Source organism: Phocoena phocoena, chromosome 6 (genome assembly GCF_963924675.1).
Source record: "Phocoena phocoena chromosome 6, mPhoPho1.1, whole genome shotgun sequence".
Lineage (NCBI taxonomy): Eukaryota > Metazoa > Chordata > Mammalia > Artiodactyla > Phocoenidae > Phocoena > Phocoena phocoena.
In genome coordinates this window covers 20,638,066-20,655,503 of record NC_089224.1, presented here as the reverse complement: position 1 = coordinate 20,655,503, position 17,438 = coordinate 20,638,066, and the positions used below count along the sequence as shown (strand labels likewise).

Sequence of the window (17,438 nt, the reverse complement as noted above, 5' to 3'; positions counted from 1 at the left end):
AACAATTCATTTAAAAACTGAGCCAAAAACCTGACACCTCACCGAAGAAGATATGTACATGGTAAATAAGCCTATGACAAGATGCTCCACATATATGTCATCATAGAAATGCAAATTAAAACAACAGAGATACCACTACACACTCATTAGAATAGCCAAAATCTGGAACACTGACAACACCAAACGCTGGCAAGGATGTAGAGCAACAGAAATTCTCTTTCATTGACAGTAGGAAGGCAAAATGGTACAGCCACTTTGGAAGACAGTTTGGCGAATTCTTATAAAACTAAACAGACCCTTACCATACGATCCAGCAATCATGCTCCTTGGCAGTTACCCAAAGGAGTTGAAATCTATGTCCAGTTAAAAATCTGCACACAGTTGTGTACAGTAGCTTTATTCACAATCACCAACACTTGGAAGCAAACCAGGTGTCCTTCAGTAGGTAAATGGATAAACAAATTGTGATACGTCTATACAGTGGAATATTATTCAGCAATAAAAAGAAATGAGCTATCAAGGCATGAAACTACATGAAGAAAATGTCAATGAATAGTACTAAGTGAAAGAAGACAATCTGAAAAAGCTGCATACTGTATAATAACAGCTATAGGACACTCCGGGAAAGGTAAAAGCATGAAGACAGTAAAGAGATCAGCGGTTGTGAGGGTGAAAGGGATGAATAGGCAGAGCACAGAGGACTTTTAGGGCAGTGAAAATACTAAGTATAATACTATAATGGTGAATACATTTCATTTTACATCTGTCTAAGCCCATAGAATGCACAACACCAAGAGTGAACCCTTGTGTAAAGTTACTCACTTATAACCATGTAGGTTAATAAACTGTAACAAATGTACCACTCAGGTGGAGGATGTTGCTAATGAGAGAGGCTATTCATAAGTGGAGGCAGGGGGTATATTGGAAATCTCTGTACTTTCCCCTCAATTTTGCTGTGAACCCAAAACTGCTCTAAAAAAATTTTAGTTTTTTAAAATCTATATAGCAAATTTTCCTCAAAGTCATTTATAGCAACTCCCCATTTAAAGAAAAGGATTTTATCAGAATTCAAGGCTCTAATAAACAGGGCTTCATTCTTCCTCACAGTGAAGCATTTGGTTGGTTTTCACCAACCAAAACCCCAAACCTCCATTCTGCCTGGCATCCCAGTACCCCTGGCTTGCTTGAAGACTTCTTTTTTTTTTTTTTTAAAGTTGCGCCGCATGGCATGTGGGATCTTACCTCCCCCACCAGGGATGGAACCCGCGCCCCCTACAGTGGAAGCACGGCGTCTTAACCACTGGACCACCAGGGAAGTCCTTGAAGGCTTCTTTTCTAAAGTCATGTCATTTCTCCCTCTCAACAGGATCAGGATCAGTTTCATCAGCAAGCAAACTGGGAGAGTATCTCCTTCTTGAGAAAGTCTCATTAACCCACTTCTAGCTATCATGACACTTATACGAACTAATATGGAATGATTTCTAGGATATATTGTTAACTGAAAAAAAGTAAAGTGCAAAAGAGTACATATAGAATCCTACTTGTACAAGAATGGAAACAGGTAAACGAGTACATCCTTAATTTTGCAAAAAGAAACATATAATGGATAAACTAGAAACTAATGAGATTCATTAACACCCTCAAGGGTGGGAATCGGAAGGGATTAGAGGGAGGAAGTGGGTAGTGACACTTCCATGAATAGTTTCTACTTTTGAAATTGTATTGATACTTCAAATACTCAAACAAGAGTGAGGAAATCTAATTTTACTTCATATGAATCAAACATAATTAACTGAAGGGGAAATAACGTAAATAACTTTTCAACACAGTATTTTTACTCTATACCCAGTCTAAAGACACAAATACTCTAACAAACTCTAGTTAGAAAGTGTGTTTATCACAGTGGTATCGATCAGCAATTTTGAAACTATTTTCTGCATTACAATAGGACTAAGCAATTGAGTAAATATACTGTATATAATACATATACAGAATAGGAGAGAATGAGAATGAATCCTGTGGTGAACTGGAAATGGAGTTATCAGTATGAACTCATGGCTTTCAATATATAAATACAGACCTTGACATAAGTATGTGTGTATATATATAAAAAATCTAATTTATTTATCTACATATTTCTTAGCTCTGCCCAGTAAAAGGGCCAAGAAGCAGACACCCAAGGAACAATGAGCATGTTTAGCACCCAGATGTTGGTTCTTAAATACCATTCCCCATTAAAGGAACTGGAGACTTCCATCTCTGACTATGGGGAGTGAGTGGTACTGGACTACTAGCCCTTCTTCATTCAATATATATATGAAATATCTTTCAGATGTTGATCAACAGGTAGTGACAGACTGATTTGGGAGCCCACTGACTGTTCCAGCTTTCTTTCTGAAGGCACTTTACAGGCTGGGGTGCAAGGCAGGGAGATCTAAACAGAACAACACTGGTCTTGCTTGTATCACACGGACATGAGAGGGCAGGGGAGGCTGGGTGGCTGGAATTTGCAGGACAGGGAACCAGAGAGGAGAGAGCCTCTCACAGAGAGAGTGCTGCATGGGGTTCCCTTAAGCTTTAAGCTAAGGCAATTATCATTTCATAGGTAATTATCAACGAAAGAACATCAACAGGGAGCTGTGGTCTGAACAACTCCTGATGTTCACGTATGACCAGCAAGAAGCAAGAAAATGTACAGAACACCCCAGGCATTTAGTAAAGACATCAGAAACTTTAAAAACAAGCCTCAAAAGGGTCAAGCAGATCCTCCAGGAGAATAACTGCCTGCTAGAACAAAACAACACTTTAAGAAAGACACCCAGTGAGGGCTGTCCTATCTGTAGAAAAACAAAACCAATTTACAGAAGTATTTCATAGAATTCAAAAGAAGAGAATGACCAGAGGTTTACAGTTAGGAAGAGATAACAAGTCTATAATAGTATTACAGATATTAAAATGAATAAATCATATTGTTACTTAATGTGTTAATCATGTTGGCTTTATTTTTATTTTAGAGAATATGAAAATACTACCTCTATCTCTCAAATCTTATTTTGCCCTCCAAAGTCCTAAGTTATTCAAATGGAAATTCTAATCAGGAGGTTTCCAGGAACCCTAAACCTCAAAATAATCCTAACTGGTAGTGGCCTTCAAATCTAGCATTCATCTAAATGATGGTATCAGTGAACAAAATATTTGTACAACTGTGAGTTGCAGCGTTGTCTGCAGGATCATTCATCAATCGCGCAAGAGAAAAAGGTACTTTTAAAGTACGTTAAGAGACACAACACAGCTTCCACAGGTCAAGCATCTTAACATCTTCCTGTGGAGCTCAACGGAACTCAGCCTGGCTTCACCAGCTACAGGTGAGGGGCCAGGTCTCAGGAAATGGACTCAGCCAAGCAGAGGAGAAAAAGGAATCAAGTCTGGACCAGGGGTAAGAATAGTACAGCCTGCAGACCACTCTGCATCCAGTTGTTGCTTGGCTCTCAAGCTAAAAACCGTCTACTTTTTTCTAAAGCACTGTAAAAAAAATTTTTTTAATTCTTTTAAATAAAGTATGACAAAGACTGTAAGAGGCCCACAAAGCCTAAAATATCTGGCCCTTTACTGAAAAAGTTTCCCTAACCCTACTCTAGACTAACTCTGGCTCCCAAGGGACCCTATCAGAAAGCAAACTGTGCTGCTAAATATCAATTGCCAGAAGCAAACTGATAAAAATTCAGTTTTCTTTCTAATGTTTCCAGCTCTGCCTTTCTAGCTGCTGGTGCTCTACCGAACCTGACCCAGGGTCACGGGCTAATTTTATACTCCCCTGGCCCCTCCCCTGTAGAAGAGGGGCCTTCTATACTGAGGACCTCTTGTGGCCTTCAGTGCCTTCCAATGCCCCCTCCCCACCAAAGGCTGCACGACCTAACTGGGCAGGCCTGGAGAGGGGGGCTAAGGGAGAACAGCCAAGGCCAACTGTCTCTTCATCCTATAAGCCACCTGTATATGTACTGAATCCAAAAATAAGCTTGTTTTATTTAATCTTTGCCAACATTACTTTCTCAACAACCAAAATTTTTCAATTCTTCATCCCATGAACTATTTGTCAATGGACTAGGCACTCTTCTGATAATGGGCACCTGCCCCAATTCCAGGGAATGAGCTTATCTGCAGAAGAAGCAGATTGATGACAAACAAGTAAAAAATAAATTCAGGAACTAAGAAGTACAAAGATGAGGCTAAAATAGGAAATAGTAACAAAGGGTGAGAAGTAAGGAGGCCTGTTTTGGTTAAAATGACAAGGTAACAACTCTCTAAGGAGATGACATTTTAGCAGAGACCAAGCAAAGGAAACACTGAGTAGTCTGAGAGGAGAATGAGCATTGTCTAACAGAGAACAAGGGCTGCAGGACCAAGTGGGATGGACAAGGGCAAGAAAGGTGAGAGATGGAACAGGAGAAGGTGAGGCAGCCAGAGCAGCAAGACCTTATACATTTGGTATCAGTTTCCCTACAAATAACTACAACCTTAGTGGAATTATCCTACAGTTCTAGGTCAGAAGTCTAAAATGGGCTGGCAGGGCTGTATTCCTGAGGCTCTAGAGAATGAGTTTCCTTGCCTTTCCCTGCTTCCAGAAGCTGTCCACATTCCTTGGCTCAGGGCCTCTTCCCTGCAAACTTCTTCCCATCCTCATTTCTCTTCTCAAATTCTAATCCTCCTGCCTCTCTCTTAAACAGAACCTTGTCTTTATATTGGCCCCACTACATAATCCAGGATAACCTCTTCATTTCAAGATCTTTTATTTATTCATATCTGTGACGTCCCTTTTGCATTGTAAGATCACACAGGTTTCAGGGATTAGGACATGGACATCTTTGGGAGTCACTATTCAGCCCATCTTACTTTATTTCTGAGAATTATTTGAAGTAGGGGAATGAAGTGATTCACACTTTATTTCTGAGAATTATTTGAAGTAGGGGAATGAAGTGATTCACACTTCATTTCTGAGAATTATTTGAAGCAGGGGAATGAAGTGATTATTTTTTAGATTACTTGGGCTGCACTGTGGGGAATATACTATATATAGTGGGGCAAGAATGGAAGCAGAGAGATGAGTCAGCAGGTTATTACTAACATATACTTCCTATTTCTTAAAAAGAAAATAATATCTACAAAACATAAAATATTACTTCGGTAGTATTTTTTAAAATGGAAGTAAGGTCAGAAATGAATTAGCAACAACCAATAATTATTAGTTCCACAAAAAGGCCATTGAGTACTCTGAGTCATTTTTAATGGCATCTCTGGCACGCTGAAATGAAGAAATTAAAATTATAATACTAAAAGTTTGTATTAGGAAAGAAGAACTAAAATCAATGATCTAAGCTTCCACCTTAAAAAGCTATAAAATGAGAAGTAAATTTAACCCAAAGCAAATAGAGGAAAGAAAATAATAAAGAAATTAATGAAACAGGAAACAGAAAAAAAAAATCAATGAAACCAAAGCCAGTTCTTTGAAAGGATCAAGAAAAATAATAAATGTTCTGACAGACTTTTAAGAAAAAAGACACGAATTATCAATATCAAAAATGAAAAAGGAACCATCATTATATTTAGATTCAACAGACATTAAAAGGATAATAAGTGAATATTATGAACAACTTCATGCCAATGAATTTGGAAACTTGGATAAAACAGATGATTTCCTTAAAAGACATAATTTATCAAAACTTAAAAAGAAATGGATCACTTGAATAGTCCTATATCTACTAAAGAAATTAAATTCATAGTTAAAAACCTTCCCACAAAGAAAACTCCTAGACCAGATGGTTTGTTGGTGCTTTTTACCAAACAAAGAAATATCAATTCTACACAAGTTCTTCCAGCAAAATAGAAGAAACAAAATTGCAACATTTTCCAATTCATTTTATGAGACCAGCAATACCTTGACACCAAAAACAGACACAAACATTGCAAGAAAAGAAAGCTACAGACAAATTTCCCTTATGAGCAAAGTTGCAAAATTCCTCAACAAAATTTTGGCAAATCAAATCTGGCAATATATAAAAACAATAATATATCATGATCAAGAAGGGTGCATTCCAGGAATACAAGGTTGTTTCATATTTGAAGATCAATCAATTCACCATATTAAAAGACTGAAAAACTATATGATCATCTTAATAAAAGCAAAGCAAAAAAAAGATTTGATAAAATTCAACACCAATTCATGATTTAAAAAACAAACAAAAAACCCTCACAAAATTGGGAATAGAAACTTTTTCACCCTAGTAAAGTACATAAGTGAAAAAACTACAGCTAAATTATACTTAGTGGTGAAAGACTAAATGCCTTCCCCCTAACAGTCTCACCACTTTTATCCAACACTGTAATAAAGGTCCTAACTGATATAATAAGAATAAAACAAAAGGCCAACATAATGGAAAGGAAGAAGTAAAACTGTCTTTTTATTTGCAGATGACTTGAATATCTACATAGAAAATCCCAAGGAATCTACAAAAAAAATTCCTAGAACTAAAAAGTGAGTTTAACATGGTTGCAGGATACAGTCAACATATAAAAATCAATTGTATTTCCACAGCCTAGCAATAAAAATCAGGAGTCTAAATTAAGAAAGGTCATTTTACAGTATCATCAAAAATATGCAATATTTAGGAATAAATTTAGCCAAGCATGTTCAAGACTGTACACAGTAATTGAGACAGTGAAGAGCACAGAGAGCCTGGGTATAACTCAAACATATATGGTCAACTGATTTTTTTAGAAAGGTCCTAAGATAATTCAATGGATGAAAAGCTAATCTTCAATAAATGGTGCTTAAAGAACTGGATATACTTTATAATATATAATAAAAATATATTTGGTCTTTGTCATGGGATCCTGGCACAGAGCTCTTAAAACCCTTGGAATTTCCTGAATTATAGAAGTATTTTCTATTTTTATTCATACTGAGCCCCTCTCAACCATACCTGAGCTTATGTTAATGAGCTAACTGCTAGAGGGCCCCTTAATAGTTTTACGATGAAGGCTGGTCACCAGAAGGACCAAGCCATGATTAGGGGTTGGAACTTTTACCCCTACCCCTCAGTCTCTGTGGAGGGTAGGGAACCAGAGATTGAGTTCAATCACTAATGGCCAATGACTTAATCAACTGTGGCTATGTAATGAAACCTACATAAAACCCATTAACAATTGGGTTCAAGAAGCTTCCAGACTGTTGAACACATGTTTGGGAGGATGTCATGTCCAAGAGGGCATAGAAGCTCCTTAACCCCCTCCAGCCCAATCTTGCCCTATGCATTCTACCATTTTGGCTGTTTCTGAGGTGTAGCCTTTATAATAAACCAGTAATAGTAAACAAAGCACTTCCCTGAGGTCTATGAGTCAGTCTAGCAAATCCTATTCCTGACACTAAATGCAGGGGGGGCGGGGGGGGGGGAGTTCCCTACACCAATTCACCAATTCTCTGACACCAACTGGATGCCCAACAATTCAATTCTGATGCTAATGCCCTAAATTAGCATAGACCCTACAGGTTAAAGGCTCAGTCCCATGAGACTTCTTTCACTTTAGATGCCAGTTATAAGTCCCAGAGATCACCCACACTTCTGACCAACCAGCTATAAATTCAAGAGTTCCCCACACACCCCTCATCAGATTCAATAATTCATTAGAATAACTCACAAAACTTAAGAAATCACTTTACTTACATTTTCCAGTTTATTATTAAAATACAACTCAGGAACAGCCAAATGGAAGAGATACATGGTGCAAGGTACGGGGCAGGAGGGACACAAAGGTTTCACCCTCCCAACACTTCCATGCGTTCACCAACTTGGTAATTCCCCCAAACCCCATTGTTTATAGGTTTCTATGGAGTTTACACTCTATAGGCACAATTGATTAAATCATTGGACAGTGGTGACTGAACTCAATCTTTGGCCCCTCTACTTTCTTGAAGTTGGAGGACTGGGGCTGAAAGTTCTAACCCTCTAATCCCATGATTGATTTTTCTGTCAACCAGCCCCATCTTAAAGTTAACTAAGGCTCCTGCTTTGAACCATCTCATTCACTTGCAGAAGATACTCCTATTACGCCAGAGAAATTCCCAGGATTTTAGGAGCTCTGTGCCAGACACCCAAGGCAAAAATCAAATACATATTTTATTATACCACATTACCTAAATCCACACCTTGCAACAAAAATTAACTAAGAATGCATCATAGATTCAAATATAAAACGTAAAAACTAAAAACGTTCTGAAAGAAAACATAGTGTGAGAAAGTCTTTGTGACTTTGGAGTAGGACAAGATTTCTTAGGTACAAAAGAGAAACAAACCATAAAAGAAAACAAATTGAGTAAATTGGACTTCAACGAAAAACTTCTGTTCTTCAAAACAAACTGTTAAGAAAAAGACAAGCCAAAGAGTAGAAAAAATAATACTTAAAAAACATGTATCAGCAAAAGCTCTTGTATTAAGAATATATTAGAAACTCTATAACCAATACAACTTTTATTTCTATTAAAACATGGGCAAAAGATCTGAATAAACACTCTCCATAAAAGATATACAGGTGACAAAAAAGCACCAGAAAAGATGTTCAAAATCATTACTCATTAGAGAAATGATATCTAAAACCACCATTATATATTGAATATAACTACATACCCATTAGGTTGTTTAAAATTAAAAACTGACAATATCAAGTGTTGACAAGGATGTGGAACACCTGGAAGGCTCATACATTGCTGGCAGGAATGCAAAATGGCTAGAAAACAGTAGGAGTTTCTTACAAAACAAAATGTACAGTTATTATAAAACTCAATAATTCCACTCGTAAGTATTTATCCAAGAGAAATGAAAACATGTTCACAAAGTGGCTTATATGTCACTGTTCATGGAAGCGGTAGTTATAAAAGCCAAAATATTGGAAAAACCCAGATGACCATTAACTGCTAAACAGATAAACAAATTGTGGTATATCTATGCAATGGACTACTCAGCATATAAAGTGAATACTCAGCAATATAATGAAAATCATACTCAGCAATAAAGTGAAACTACTGAAACATATATCATGGGTGAATTTCAAAGCATTATGCTAAGTGAAGGAAGCCAGATACAAAAGGCCACCTATAGAATGATTCCATATGTGGGACACTCTAGAAGAGGGAAAACTATGGTAAGAGCAACGAGATCAGTGTTTTAAGGGGGTCAGAATAGGGGAAAAGACTGACTACAAATGGGCATAAGAAAGATTTTTACAGCACTACCTACCAGCAGGCTAGTACGAGCCCTAGGACAACCTGGCCCTGAAACCAGCTGCCTCAGAACCCAACCCCACCCATGAGGCAGAGCCTGGCAGCCAACCAGGCCAGAGGCCAGCACCACCTACCAGCACAGTAGTTAGCCCTGCCACATAGGGAGCATCCCTAGATCATACAGCTCTGGTGACCAGAGGGGAGTGTGCTGCTGGATCCCATAGGACATTGTCTACATAAGGCTACTTATCCAAGATCAGGAAATGTAATCAACCTACCTAATACACAGAAATAAAAATAGAGAACTGAGAAAAATGAGGCAACAAAGGAATATGTTTCAAAGAAACAAATTAAAATGCCAGAAGAATTAAGAAAAGTGGAGATAAGCAAACTATCTGATAGAATTCAAGATAGATCATAAAGCTGTTCAGTGAACTGAGGAGAACAGATGTAAAGAAAGTTACTGTCACTGTTTGCAGATGACATGATACTATATATAGAAAGTCCTAAAGACACCACCAAAAAACTATTAGAACTCATCAGTGAATTCAATAAAGTTGCAGGGTACAAAATGAATATACTGAAATCTGTTACCTTTCTATAAACTAACAACAAACTATCAGAAAGAGAAGTTAAGAAAACAATCCCATGTACAATTGCATCAAAAATATCTAGGAATAGGGCTTCCCTGGTGGCACAGTGGTTGAGAGTCCGCCGGCCGATGCGGGGACACGGGTTCACGCCCTGGTCCAGGAGGATCCCACATGCCGCAGAGCGGCTGGGCCCGTGAGCCATGGCCGCTGAGCCTGCGCGTCCGGAGCCTGTGCTCCGCAATGGGAGAGGCCACAGCAGTGAGAGGCCCACGTACCGCAAAAAAAAAAATATCTAGGAATAAATCTAAACAAGGAGGTAAAAGACCTATACTCGGAAAACTGTAAGAAGTTGAAGACAACACCAACAAATGGAAAGATATACTGTGCTAGTGGATTTGAAGAATATTGTTAAAATGACCATACTACTGAAGGCAATCTACAGATACAGTGCAACCCCTATCAAAATCCCCATGGCATTTGAACTAGAACAAATAATTCTAAAATTTGTATGGAGACACAAAAGACCCCAAATAGCCAAAACAACCTTGAGAAAGAAGAACAGAGCTAGAGGTATCATACGCTCTGATTTCAAACTATATTACAAAGCTACAGTAAAACAATATGGTACCTGCACAAAAACACATACACAGGTTAATGGAACAGAACAGAGAGCCCAGAAATGAACCCACACTTTTATTAGCAATTAATCTACAACAAAGGAGGAAAGAATACAAGATTTAGGAATAAATGGTGTTAGGAAAACTGGACAGCTAATGCAAAAGTATCAAACTGGACTACATTCTCACACTACATATAAAAATAAACACAAAATGAATTAAAGACTTAAATATAAGACCTGAAACCATAAAACTAGAAGAAAACATATGCTCTTTGACATTGGTCTTAGCAATATTTTTTTGGATATGTCTCCTCAGGTAAAGGAAACAAAAGCAAATATAAACAAATGATACTACATCAAACTAAAAAGCTTTTGCACAGTGAAGGAAATATCAACAAAACGAAAAGAGCACCTACTGAATGGGAAAATATATTTGCAAAGGATATATCTGATAATGGGTTAATATCCAAAATACACAAAGAATTCATACAACTCACATCAAAAACACAAACACCCTGATTAAAAATTGGGCAGAGAACCTGAATAGACATTTTTCCTAAAAAATATACAGATGGCCAACAGATCCATGAAATCATTAATGATTAAGGGAACATAAATCAAAACCACAGTGAGCTATTACCTCACACCTGTCAGAATGGCTATTATTTAAAAAAAAAAAACAAGAAAACAAATAACAAGTGTTGGTGAGAATGTGGAGAAAAGAGAACCCTTGTGCGCTGTTGGTGAGAATATAAATTCATGCAACCACTATGAAAAACAGTATGGATGTTCCTCAAAAAACTAAAAACAGAACTATCATACCATCCAGCAATTTCACTCCTTGGTATCCTTCCAAAGAAAACAAAAACACTAATTCAAAAAGATATATGCACCCATATGTTCATTGCAGTATTATTTACAACAGCCAAGATATGGAAGCAACCTAAGTGTCCACTGATAAATGAATGGATAAAGAAAATGTGATACATATACCTATATGTTCAGCAGAGTATTACTCAGCCATGAAAAAGAATGAAATCTTGCCATTTGCAAGAACATGGATAGACCTAGAGGGCATTATGCTAAGTGAAATAAGTTAGATAAAGAAAAATACTGCATGATTTAACTTATATGTAGAATCTATAAAACAAATAAACATAACCAAACAAAAATAGAGTCATAGATAGAGAACAAACAAGTGGTTGCCAAAGGGGCTGAGGGTAGGGAGATGAATGAAATAGGTGAGGGAGATTAAGAGGTATAAACTTCCAGTTACAAAATAAATGAGTCACAGGGATGAAATGTATACCATGGAGAATATAGTCAATAATATTTAATAACTGTATGGTGACAGATGGTAACTAGACTTATCATGGTGATCATTCTGTATATAGACAGAATGAATCACCATGCTGTGCACCTGGACCTAACATAGTATTATAGGTCAATTATACTTCAATTAAAAAAGAAAAAAGAAAGCTTTTTAAGGGATAAACATGTTCTATATCACAACTGTCATCATGGTTTAAACATGTCAAAACTAATCAATTACATATGTACTAAAACTGGTACATTTTACTGCAAGTTATTCATACCTCTATAACACACATTTTTTTTTATTTCCAAGAAAAGAACCCTATGTTAAACTAATACAAATTTGTGGATTATCTATCCTTTCTGTTTACTTATCAAACTCTCTAAGGGACTAACATTCAAATATACAAATGTAACTTAACCTAAGATTCTGAAACAATACTGACTAGATAACTTTGTTAGTCAGAGGCCTCCATATATCTAACCATGTCATGACATCTACATCCATTTGAACAATACAACATTCAATAAAGCACACTGACAATTTTAGTGAGAAGTTTTTAGTCAGAACATAATTTACTAGAACTCAAAAGCAGAAGCAAAAGTACCTTTACTTTTTAAAAAAACCCACACTAGTATAATTCAGTGAAACACTCAATTTAGAGTTCTACACACAGGAACCAATTACCAAGAATTGTTTATACTCTATTTCAGGAATTTCAAGAGAAAAAATCCTCCGTCTCAGAAATTTCTCATAAAATTTTCATGATAAAAGCAATATATATCTACTTTGCTACTTAGTGTTAGAACACTGAAAGAACAAAAATAAACAGATGACTAGGATTAAATGTTTACTTACAATGCAATAGCCTAGTCAAAAGGTCTTTTTCATAATTTCATTATAGGTAATATATTAAAATTTTGACTCCAAAATATTTTGAAATAGCAAAATTATTTCAGTTTTTCTTTGTGTGTGTGTTTGTGTGTATGTAAAAAACAAGATAAAATTTTTAAATGAATAAAAAAATAATTTCTAGAGTATGCAGGGGAGACAGCACACATGCAGGCCAATCTCTAATACAATCTATGTAGCCAGTGCTCCACAATGAGCTTTGACTATCAAAATGATATTTCTCAGCATTCTAAGAGAAGTATAGGTAAGCTATAAAACCCAAAAGCAATGTTCGAACCCACAAGAAAGAAAATGTAACATCAGTTCCCAACCTGGAGTCATACCTAGGGTATGGAATGGTATCTGAAAGCATATATGTATAGAAAACTTCGTCTACAGCCATGATAACTATGATACAAATTTTTCTGTATCTAGATTATCATTGTGGTTAGTAAAAGAAAATTCATTTAAATACATTACTGTAACCAAAGTGGCATTCTGACATTACACATCTTCTCAATCAACATAGGACCACTACAATGTGTAAGTGCATGAAATTTTAAGAACTTAAAAAGGAGACCTCATATCCTGAAAGATTAAAAATCACTGGTATTCATGACCCAGCAATCCCACTACTGTGCATATACCCAGAGAAAATCACAATTCAAAAAGACACACGCACCACAATGTTCATTGCAGCACTATTTACAATAGCCAGGTCATGGAAGCAACCTAAATGCCCATCAACAGATGAATGGATAAAGAAGATGTGGTATATATATACAATGGAATATTACTCAGCCATAAAAAGGAAAAAATTGGGTCATTTGCAGAGACGTGGATGGATCTAGAGACTCTCATACAGAGTGAAGTAAGTCAGAAAGAGAGAAACAAATATCGTATATTAACGCATATATATGGAACCTAGAAAAATGGTACAGATGAACCAGTTTGCAGGGCAGAAACTGAGACACAGATGTAGAGAACAAATGTATGGACACCAAGGGGGGAAGCGGTGGGGGCGGTGGGGGTGATGAATTGGGTGATTGGGATTGACATGTATATACTGATGTGTATAAAACTGATGACTAATAAGAACCTGCTGTATAAAAAAAAAAAGAAACTGACATCTGTGTTGATAAAAGAAAACAAATGTCAAAAGAAAAAAAATTAGAATTTTTATACTACTATTTTTATAGGCTATAATAAGTTTAAATATTTGTTTTAAGTATGTAAAGAGATTCTGTGTATCTAAACATACAATACACTTAATGTGTACATATTAATAAATATTAAATATAATATTAATGAAATATTAATAAAGACAGACATACTAAACTGCCTGTTTCAAATATACGTAAGAAAACCTTTCAGAGAAATTTGAAAGAATGGTTTTATTTATATACTCTAAGTTACTAAAATGATTTGCCCCAATTTTTCTATAATTCACACTTTTTTTTGGACAAAATACGGCAAAAAATCTTATGTTAAAACATAGGAAAAAATTATCCTGATCATGCAAAAGCATACAGAACAAAGAAAACAGATTTGATAAGCCCTTGGAAAAAAGTATTCAAGGCTAATTTGTTAATCTGATAAAGCATTTGGTATATTATGTATGTCCCCAAAAAGGCAACCTATAAAAGATAGTTGTAAACTGTGCTAAAGCATTAAAGACTTTTCCAAAGAACATCGGTAATGTGGAGGCACAAAACCAATGGGCAGCAAAGGAATAGGTAAAACAAGAAGAATTCTACCAGGCATTATAGTGTTATAATTACAAAACCCATTACCAACAGAAAGACAGTACTGCTAGTTATAATCAACTCTTCTTTCTTAAGCGTTATTCTGCCACTATCACTATCACTCCTCAAACATTCACATAATTGGGCCTTCCTTAAAGCCCCTAAACTGCTCAACGTCTTCCCAATAAGCCCCTCACCAGCCCTCAGAGGACCTGAGTGCAGTGACCTCAGAGCCACTGGTCACAAAGTTAGACTCAGTCACCCAGTCACCTGATCCTAAGGTCACAGATACAAGAATTCTAATTCTCTCAGTGTAAGTTTTTCATACTGTTTAAGAAAAAATGTTTAAATATATGTAAAGCCCTTATAAAAACTATTAACAGCTATAATTTATTGACTACTGCACTGTGTTTTATGTACATTGTCACATCAAGCCTCCAACAATCCTACCAGGAGGATAGTGTTACTCGAGTTGGATAGATGTAAAAGCAGAAAACTGTACTGCAAATTGTCTCACCCAGGCAGTTGAGCATAATAATCCTACTCTCTTTGACTGCCAAACAAGTTAAAACTAATCCTTTTACGTATGGTACATTATATCAAAAGCTAAAATATAACTCATTTACACTAAATGTTCCTAAATACCATAAAATTTTGCAATATTTTAAGGTGGAAGCTATGGAGTTCGAAGCTTGGAAAATCTGAGGACCTTTAACAATGAAACTGAAGAACATCAGCCTCAACTAAGACACCTCTAAAAACATTCTGTCTAGAAATACTCCTCCAAGTCCCAGCATTGCTCTGGGTATACTCTAAATGCTCAAAAAATACTTGTTGAATAAATAAAATACTGTATGTTGTTCCCTCAAATGTCTGATTATCTCAAATGGATTATCCCATTTATATTTTTACTGAAAAAAGATTTTTTACGCCTCAGTCAACGTCTGCCTTCATTTACTTATTAGTAAATTATAATGATCCGGTATATTGTCAGCATTTTTTATCTTTTATCATTTAATCATCTACATTTTTGACTAACTGAAACAGATTCATTCAATCTCATGACTTAGAAATATTTACAAATATGGAAAATGCAAGACAACTTAATCTTTGGCTTTTGGTAACACAGTACAAGCAGAAAAAACATTTCGCTGCTGTAGATACCAATTTAAAAGTACAATTCGTGGACACATACTTGAGTGGGCACTACTACAAACACGAAAGCATATGTCTATATTTAACATTCCATACTGGGGTAGCTACTGCTAGTCAATTAAAGCATTTTTTAATACAGAGCACACTTGTGAGTAGGAGATGTGATTTTTCCTGCACAGCTCATCTTTCATATATATTATTCATGTACTACAAACATATATTTTAATGGCTCAAATTATTTTTCAACTTCCAAAGCAACTTTTCCACACGCAGCAAAGGTTTCTTTCTAATACTGACAAAGCATTTTTTTTCTTGTAAAACAGTAAAAAAACCAAAAAGGAATTGTTGGTAATGGAATTCAAACCACGGAACACTTTATAATGGAAAATAGGCTACTACTAAGGAAAAATTAGACTTGTTTTAAAATTTTAATCTATTTACATACCAGCACAGAATATCCCTGGGACTTCACTTCTGACTATTATGGTCCGTACTTTCTTATCAGATTTTAAAGCATCCACAGCTTTTGAAAGCTAAACAGAAACAGGGAGGGTAAGAAGGAAAAGGGGGAAAAATCATTTTCAGATTGATATCAACACTGTATCTTAATATTAGAAGCAAATAGTTTAATCTTTACACTCACCATTTTTATAAGATTTGTACTCAATGAATTTTTGGCATAAGCTCTGTTTATTCCAAGCACCACAATTCCTGGTTAAGGGGAAAAAAAAAAAAGTCATTTGAGTTAGTGACGTATTCAGGATACAGACTCCCGTATACACAGCTAGTTGACTTGGGACTTAGGAATCTACTACCACCTTGAGGTTCACTTCAAGAGCTTTACCCTAAGTTTCATGTTTACCTTCCTTTTCAAGCATAATTTTGAAGAAGTGGTATATATATTTATAAAATCAATCTTATGCCTAATATTCACCACTTTTCTACAGCCTTTTAAAGAAGAACTTTATAACAGCATGTTCCCTTCAACTCCTCTCTCCTTAAACACCACCAAGGTAATCTGCCACATTTTACTAAATTTTACATCATTAAATCAGACTAACTAGTTGAAGGCCACGCTTACTGGTGAAAATTCTAAGTTACAGAATACTGTTTAAAATATAGCTTTTTATCTTCAATATATACAGAAGTACACAATAGCTAACAATTCCTTCTCACAGGCAAGCATTGTGGGATCAGCTTTTTTGCTAGTACACCAGGTGTTAATACTCTTTTTGTCCTACTACATAGCTCTTTCAGTATTTTCATCCTAGGTTTCTCTCCTGGCTCTGTCCCATGTACTTAACCTGAAGCCACCTCCACTTAGAACTCCAAAAAGCAATTCAACCTGAATCTATACGAAGTTCATTCTTTCTCCTACAAAGCCAAGCTCTCCCTCCTAACTTCCCTAATCTTATCAGAGAGCATCATCTAAATCCAGCCTCCCATTCCAATTGCTGTAGTCGGATCAATTTTCTAAAACCAATTCCATGCATAGAATTCACCCTGTTTAAAATCCTTTATTTCTTATTTCCAAAATACCCGAGTTCAAAGACCTTAATTTGATATTCGAAGTCCTCTAAAACCTGTACCCGACCTTCTTGTTCCCCAAGGAAACTCAAATTTTCCTTGTATAACAAAAATGCCTTCCACCAGGTGGGGCGAGATGGGCGGGGGGGGGGGGGGTTGAGGGAAAGGGGTAATCCTTATTTGTAATTGGGTTAAACGAAAGACAACAAAATGTGCGCGTGCCTTCTCTATGCAAGAAACTGCTCAAACCCATTTTTCAACGAACTTAAGCTCATAGCAGAATAAATTTACAAGAATTCCCAATGATCTCAGTAAGGAGAAA

General features: G+C 36.1%; 1 protein-coding gene across 2 annotated transcripts in view; it reads right to left on the bottom strand.

Moving 5' to 3' along the window:
- The window catches only part of AUH (AU RNA binding methylglutaconyl-CoA hydratase), a 160,775-nt gene that overhangs the window by 126,011 nt on the left and 17,326 nt on the right, over positions 1 to 17,438 (bottom strand). For both annotated transcript variants that reach the window (XM_065879357.1, XM_065879358.1), the window contains exons 2-3: positions 16,233 to 16,300; positions 16,035 to 16,122 (exon numbers count right to left, since the gene is read on the bottom strand). In XM_065879357.1, the coding sequence (XP_065735429.1) occupies positions 16,035 to 16,122; positions 16,233 to 16,300 (156 nt within the window). The remainder of the gene's footprint in view (positions 1 to 16,034; positions 16,123 to 16,232; positions 16,301 to 17,438) is intronic.